The sequence below is a fragment of the Pyrgilauda ruficollis genome, unplaced genomic scaffold (genome assembly GCF_017590135.1).
Source record: "Pyrgilauda ruficollis isolate IOZ18807 unplaced genomic scaffold, ASM1759013v1 scaffold38, whole genome shotgun sequence".
Classification (NCBI taxonomy): Eukaryota; Metazoa; Chordata; class Aves; order Passeriformes; family Passeridae; genus Pyrgilauda; species Pyrgilauda ruficollis.
Genome location: NW_024525267.1, coordinates 6,507,897 through 6,514,822, shown reverse-complemented (window position 1 = coordinate 6,514,822; position 6,926 = coordinate 6,507,897). Strand labels below are relative to the sequence as shown.

Genomic DNA, 6,926 nt, shown 5'->3' with positions numbered 1-6,926 from the left:
CTGATCTGATCAGATCCTTTTGGACATAAAGATCTGCTTTTTGAGACATATGTCACCAGTAATGATACACAGGCCTCAGAAGTTTCTCATCCATCTGTAAAATCATTATTGCAGGATATTTTTACCCATCAATATGCTGGCTCCTCAGGGGATCTCCTTCCCTTGGAACAGCAGGCAAACTTTGATTTTTGACACTTGCCACTGAGTGGGAGGGGAAGAACATACAATTACAACAAAAAAGCACAGGATTAAACCCAATTTCCTGCTCAACTAATAAACCAGACAATTTCTCTGGCTCTCATTTACAGTCCTAGGGGTACCCTATGTGTTGTATTGTAACTCTATTACAGCTCAATGATCAGTGGCAACAGACAAGTCCTTGTGAGGAGGAGTTAATTAGGCAAAGAGAAAAATCTTTATACTTCTCACCCAAAGATTCTTCCCATCACACAGGTTTGGTTTTTTGTTTTTTTTTTTCTGTAGGCATTATGAAGATTTACAAACAGTCTCCAGTCTTACCTCCCATTGTTTATCTGAGAACTGCAGGACTAGAAAAAGAACTTTCCTGAATAATATTCGAGTCTTTTGGTAGACACAGGCAGTTTTCTCTCCTTCTGAAGCCACATAAGCAGATGTGGTAACCACTAAACCCCATTTCTCACATGTATCAAGGACCTCCACTAAGCAAGTGTTGGCCATGCTGTTCAGTGCTCCTCCTGCCCTTCCCCTCCCAGCCTCTAACCTTCTTCCAGCCCTCCTGCTTTTCTTCTCCCAGCTCGCTGCATTGGGTATCTATCCTAATGCACAACCATCTTTCAAGCAGCTAGAGGATAACAAATAAGAACATTAAGCCATGAAATTTATGTCATTGTTTACAGAGGACAGCTTTCTATGAAATACAGCAGTGACTAAATGAGCCAAAAAAACATTTCTGTCACTAGTTTGAAACACAAATCATTTGTAACAACATGTCTCATCTCTCCCAGAGCCTAGAAGCAAAACATTATTTTCAGTCTCTCACCCTCAGGAGAGGGTAAGAAAAAGCAAGACACATACTTAAAGGTTTCATTTTGAAAAATATACTTGACTGAAAAACACTTTAGTTCACTGCTTAAAGCTTCAAATGAAACAAAGACAAGTCTTAAAACTCCTCCTAAAACTAGCATCTAAATGCAGTAAACCACAGGTTCTTTCCATCCATAAAACTCAGCTTTGTGGTTTAAAATGATTGCCACAGGAGCTGCCCTGTGATACCAGCTGGGAACTGCACCAGGGATCTGCCACCATTCTGACTTCATCTGTTAGAGCTTTGAAAAGATAGATAATGCTATGGAATTCCTGCACATTCCAACTAATTCCTTCACTACCAAGTCACCTGACTTGAGACTTTTTTGTTTGTTATGGGAACGAAGATAAGACACATTTCAGAGTTGCTCAAAACGAAGACTGGAGTAAGAACCAGTAGTCTCCCATTTTCACTGGCTCCAAAGCATGCAGAACAGGAAAACCAACCAGATCCATCAGCATGTCCAGGCTGGCACAGATGGTCAGTCTAAGCTGGCACAGAAGGTTGGGAATAAAGTGACACCCCTCAGGAAACCCTACAGGGCACAAATGCTTTTAAAGTGTGTCGGCATAGTTATACAAAGTGCTACACAGGCTAGAGAGGATGTCATCCTGCACCTCACTGTGGCTGATACACCCAAAGCCATGACACTGCAGCTATGAAGAAGAGCTGCTCTCCAGCAACAGCCACCCCCACCCTTTGCTAAAGCATTTACCAGTCTCTTTGGGTAGCTGCAGGATTATGACAGGCAAATACCCAGAATGCCTCCAACAGAATGTCAAATAAAGTGTCCCCATGAGGGAGGAGTCAGGCTTTCAAATTGCACTGCAATGGACTTTCCATCTCTTCAAACAGAAATGGCTAAAGTGGAGGGAAACAGGTAAAACAAGGTTACTCCACCCAAAACATACTAACTACTGCTGAGAAGACTGGGAAGCATGAGTGGCAGGCTTTGCTTCAGGAGTTCAGGGCAAAAAATTAGAGAAACAGACCATTAGTTGTGCCACAAGGATTTCTTTTCTTGTGTGTGTCAAACCTATGCCTTTTATCCTACAGTCTGAAAACAGCCACTCAAATCAGCATTTTCCTGTGGTAAAGACCACTGTAGTTTTCTCTTAGGCACAGTTGGTTTGCCAGATGAAAAGTGGGGTTTTTTTATGAAACATAGCAAAATCAGTAAAAGAAAACTATTTTGAGGGGCTGTCCAGTAGTACTTTACTTCCCTCTTACAGCACAAACAATACTAATCCTTTGCAGTGATTTGAAAAGAAAATGAGGAATTTTCTCATTTTGGAATGAGGAATGAGCTGGTTTATGGAGAGATACCCCTGAGTGCTGACCATTTTTCAGACCACTTAATGAGCTGTTTCTGAGTGGGTATTCAGAACAATATGAAGTTTACAGTGTAGGTGATAAACTCATACAGATAAGTTGCTTTCCAAGAAAGACCTTTCAGTGAGGTACTGGAAAATTTACTAATGAGAAAAACTTTCCTGCTCCAAGCCTGGTGTGCTACTGCTCTTTCTATCAAAGTTACCATAAAAAGATTAAAACCATTCAAGCTGTCAGTAAACACAAGATGTTTGTGATAGCTTAAAAAAAATGTAACCAGAATCAGCAAATTCTCTTATTTGGAAAAGCCTTCAGGCCTGGCTGATTTTCCTAGTAAGCTCACAAAGAAAATGTTGTGTGTCTAGAATGGAGTCACACTCACCTGAAATCACAGAAGGAGCAACTGATTTCTATTCTGATCCCACAAAAGTGTGTCCTAACATGACCAACAAGCAAAGAGAATATTCTGAATCCTGTATCATATCAGGAACACCAGGTAAGAGCACAGAGTGGTCCCTTCCAGACAGGCATATCACAACTAGGGAAAAGGAGAAAGCCGACTCAAAATAATCTAAAAAGCTTTAAAATATAAATGTTTATTTAGCTACAATATTTAAAAGTACAATATAAAGATATAAAACATAGAAATTCCATAACTAATTCACATGCTAAAAGGATTATTTGACCAGCTGCAAGGAGAAGACTTCATGAAGTTCATGGATGTTTTAACCACAAGGGTTCAGACTTTTAGCCATCAAGTTTCAGACTTGAAATACTGAACAACCATTGCAGAGAACTTGCTCTCCCACATCACCATAACTAGGGGAAAAAAGAAACAAAAAAACCCAGAAGAAACAAAAGTCAGTAATGTTTCTGGAACATAACAATGGCATACTATTCCATTATCAGCTGCAACCACGGGACTCCCACACAGCACACTCAGTATTTCTTTATACCACAGAATTGTTAACAATGAGAGAAAAAAAATTAAGATTATTCCTTGGAAGTGCATGCATTCAGTACTGGCCAGCATGCAATATCGCTGGTGGGAAAGCAAGAGAAATTTTTGCCTCCTACAGCATTTAAGTAAGAAGCTGAACTAGACTTGTACTACGGTTGATTACAGTGCTTCACACATGCATCTTGGCTTGCACGTTTCAGACAGTTTTACTGCTGCTAAAGCATGGCAAGAGTTTAACTCCTTTATGTGTATGAGCTAGATATCTGCTGCACCCAACCATCAGGCCATGTGTCATTAAAATAAGCTTCCAAACTCGAAAGGCACTTACTCAACAGCGGAGCACAAAGAGCAGGTAACCGTGTTACAGCAGCTGCAGAGCCTGCTGCAGCTCTGGCAGACGAAGCGGTCACACTGCGCACACGCCTCCTTCACATCGGCCGTTCTCACACACGATGAGCAGGCTCTGGACGCTCCCACCGGCGAAACTGCTTGGCAAAGACACGGTAAAGAAGGGATGAGCTTTACAGCAAGGCAGGGAAAGCAGCTGGAAGTCCCAGGAGCTGCAGAGCGCGGCGCGTCCGTGCACTGCTACAGGCGGCAGCACTTGGCAGGACGCTCGGGAATGCGAAGGAACAGGGAGCGCCGCTTGGAACTTTCTTGGTTCTTTCTCAGTAGCAAGACTAAGGGATACTAAAACAGAACATGCACGCGGCAGTTCTGAAATTTGTCAGCTCAAATCTAACACTTCTTTTAAGGAAAGTCAATAAAGAAGAACTACACACCACAAAACTACCCATCACAGACAGACCTCCTTGTGAGGGGAGGCCAAGGGACAGCACTGGTCTCTGTAGTGACCAGGGACAGGAACAGAGGGAATGGCCTCAAGTTGTGTCAGGGGAGGTTTAGGCTGGATATTAGGAAAAGGTTCTTCACCCACAGGGTGGTCTGGCACCGCAACAGGCTCCTCAGGGAAGCGGTCACGGCCCCAACCCTGCCAGAGTTTAAGTTCCAACAACGCTCTCAGGCTTGCGGTGGGAACGTCGGGGATATCCCGGGCGGGACAGGAATTACACTTCGATGGGTCCCTCCCACCTCAGGGTATCCCGCAGTTCTGTGCCACGGCCCGGGCACTCACCCCTGTCCGCGGGCCGCCGCCGCAGTTTCCCGTCGTGGCCGATGAGGAGCTGCCCGCTCCAGCGGGGCCCCTCGCCCTGCGCCTCCCCGGCCGGCCCCGGCTCCGCCGCACGGGCTGCGGCAGCCGCGCCCTCCATGTAGGCCTGGGCACCCCTGAAGAGCAGCCGCCGGGTCCTCTCTGCCGGCGGGAGAGGAGAGCAGAGTTAGGGGCGGGCTCCCCATGCCCGCGGGCCGCGGCGGGCCGGCACATCCCCCCGGCGGGGCGGCCGGCCCGGCGCTCTCCCCTCCGCGCCCCGCTCACCGAACACCTCCCGCCGGTACTCCTCGCCCCGCACGCCGCGGCTCAGCTCCCGCAGCCCCACGCGGGTCTTCAGCTGGAGCGGGGCCGCGTCCCCGAAAGGGCAGGAGCGCTTCGGCATGGCCGGACCGACCGGCGCCCGCTCCGCCCCGCGCCGCGTCACGGCCGCGCCACCACCTCCCTCACATCCCGGCCCGGGCGTTCGGGAACCGTGGCCGCTCCTTTCTTTCCGCAGGGAAGCGAAAGCTTCGTCCGCAGCGGAAAATTTCTCTTCCCGCCGCGTCCCGAGCGCCCGGCGGGGTTGGCAGAGGCGCCGGCCCGGCCCCGCTGCCCCGCCCGCTGCCACCGCCCCTCAGGCGTCACCTCCGTGCGCCCGGAGCCGCGGCGCGGAGCCGGCCGGACAAAGCGAAACTTCTTTTGGGACTCGAGTTTGTCGATAAACTCAGAATCACGGATATGCTGGGTTGGAAAGGACCCACGGGGATTATCGAGTCCAGTTCTTAGCCCTGCACAGGACAGTCCAGGACTGGCACCATGTGCCTTAGAGCGTTGTCCAAAGAGCTTGAGAGCTGAGAGCTTCTTGAACTCTGTCAGGCGTGGGGCTGTGACCGCTTCCCTGGGGAGGCTGTTTTAGAGCCCGGCCACTCTCTGGGCGAAGAACCTTTTCCTAAACCTCCCCTACACAGCTGGCACCCATTCCCCTCACGTCCTGTCGTTGTCACCAGGGAGGAGAGATCAATGTCTGCCCCTCATGAGGAAGTTGTAGCTGCAGTGAGGTTTCCCCTGAGCCTCCTCCAGGCCGAGCAGGCCAAGTGCCCTCAGCTACTCCTCATACTGCTTCCCCACCAGACCCTTCACCTTCCTTGTGGCCCTCCTTTGTAAGCTCTCTTATAATATAATCATTTTTTATTTTGTGGCACCCAAAACTGCCCCTGGCACTCGAGGTGAGGCAGTCCCAGCCCAGAGCAGAGCAGGACCATCCCCTCCCTCTCCCGGCTGGAGATGCTGTTCCTAATGCCCCCAGGACAGGATTGTCCCTGCTGGCTGCCCGGGCATGGCTCACTCATGCCCAGCTTCCCATCAGCCAGGACCCCCAGGTCCCTCCCCTAGTTCCCCAGTCTGTTTCTACATCCAGAGTTGCCCTGTTCCAGGTGCAGAAACCAGCACTTTTCCCTTTCAAACTTCATACAGTTGGTGATTGCCCAGCCCTCTAATTTGTCGAGGTCTGTCTGCAAGAACTCTGCCTTCCAGGGAATCAATAGCTCTTCCCAATTTTATCTGTAAACCTACTTAGCATCCTTTCCAGTCCTGCATCCAACTTATGAACCCTCTTTGGCAGGCCCCCACACTACACTGTGCTCTTTGTGCAGCCTAAAAGAGCCTTGCCCAGGTTTGGGCTGTGGAACCAACAAAAATGTGCACAAGCTTGAGAATTTCCTCTTTGAAAGACCACCAAGGAGGCTGGAGAATCCCTGTCTGGCCAGGAGGCTCTGGTGGGCTCCTCAGCACCAGCCAACATCAGGAGTGGGTTCACCACTTATGGGCACAATGAGTTTTTGAGGATTGAGACCCAGTTTCAGCTAAATCTGGAGTTCTCCAAGACCTTCTTCGGTGAAAGGGAATTACTACAATTAATTTGCTATTTACAGATGGGCTCTATAGCACCGCAGGTGTGGTTACATGGGTTAAAGTATCAGACGCCATTTCAAGTGGCAGCCAGTCTGGGTACTATGTATATTTTGAAAATACATTGTTTTCCTCAGGGCAAACAAGTTTAAAACTGGTGTTGGATTTTACATGCTATGTTTTGTGTCACTTGAAGGTGATCTGTCAAGACAGTTCTATTTCTTCCAGAGGTCTCTGAATTCAAAATTTCCTCTGTATGTACTGTGGACAGAATCACAGCCAAGTACAGGAGCGATTTTTTCATGAATGAACTTACAGTCTGCTAAGGGTGAAGGACTTGTTCCTGGTTTCTTTGTTTTGTTCTGGTCAAAAACAAGTTATCAAGTAAAGACTTGTGTTTCTTCCTGAAAAAAACAAAGAAACACTCTAAACACCAAAACCCAAACAATAACAACCTTCTCAAAAAGTAGTGATAGAATCAGTATTTTTAAAAGCCTTTCTTTCATTCA

The 6,926-nt window shown here is 48.0% G+C and overlaps 1 protein-coding gene across 1 annotated transcript; it reads right to left on the bottom strand.

Moving 5' to 3' along the window:
- Positions 1-2,973: 2,973 nt before the first annotated feature.
- On the bottom strand, positions 2,974-5,119 carry SIVA1 (SIVA1 apoptosis inducing factor). The gene is made up of 4 exons (XM_041476296.1): positions 4,795-5,119; positions 4,495-4,671; positions 3,688-3,844; positions 2,974-3,217 (listed from the first exon to the last, which is right to left on the bottom strand). Exons 1-4 carry the CDS (start codon positions 4,910-4,912, stop codon positions 3,160-3,162), a joined length of 510 nt encoding a protein of 169 aa, XP_041332230.1. The 5' UTR covers positions 4,913-5,119; the 3' UTR covers positions 2,974-3,159.
- Positions 5,120-6,926: the final 1,807 nt, after the last annotated feature.

What these genes read in the sequence shown, in the direction of transcription:
- SIVA1 (XM_041476296.1), bottom strand. Translation starts at nt 4,912, where the DNA reads ATGCCGAAGCGCTCCTGCCCTTTCGGGGACGCGGCCCCGCTCCAGCTG. An exon ending in GTACCGGCGGGAGGTGTTCG is followed by an intron (nt 4,672 to 4,794) that starts GTGAGCGGGGCG and finishes TCCCGCCGGCAG; the next exon opens with AGAGGACCCGGCGGCTGCTC. An exon ending in TCTTTGTGCTCCGCTGTTGA is followed by an intron (nt 3,218 to 3,687) that starts GTAAGTGCCTTT and finishes TTTTTCCCCTAG; the next exon opens with TTATGGTGATGTGGGAGAGC.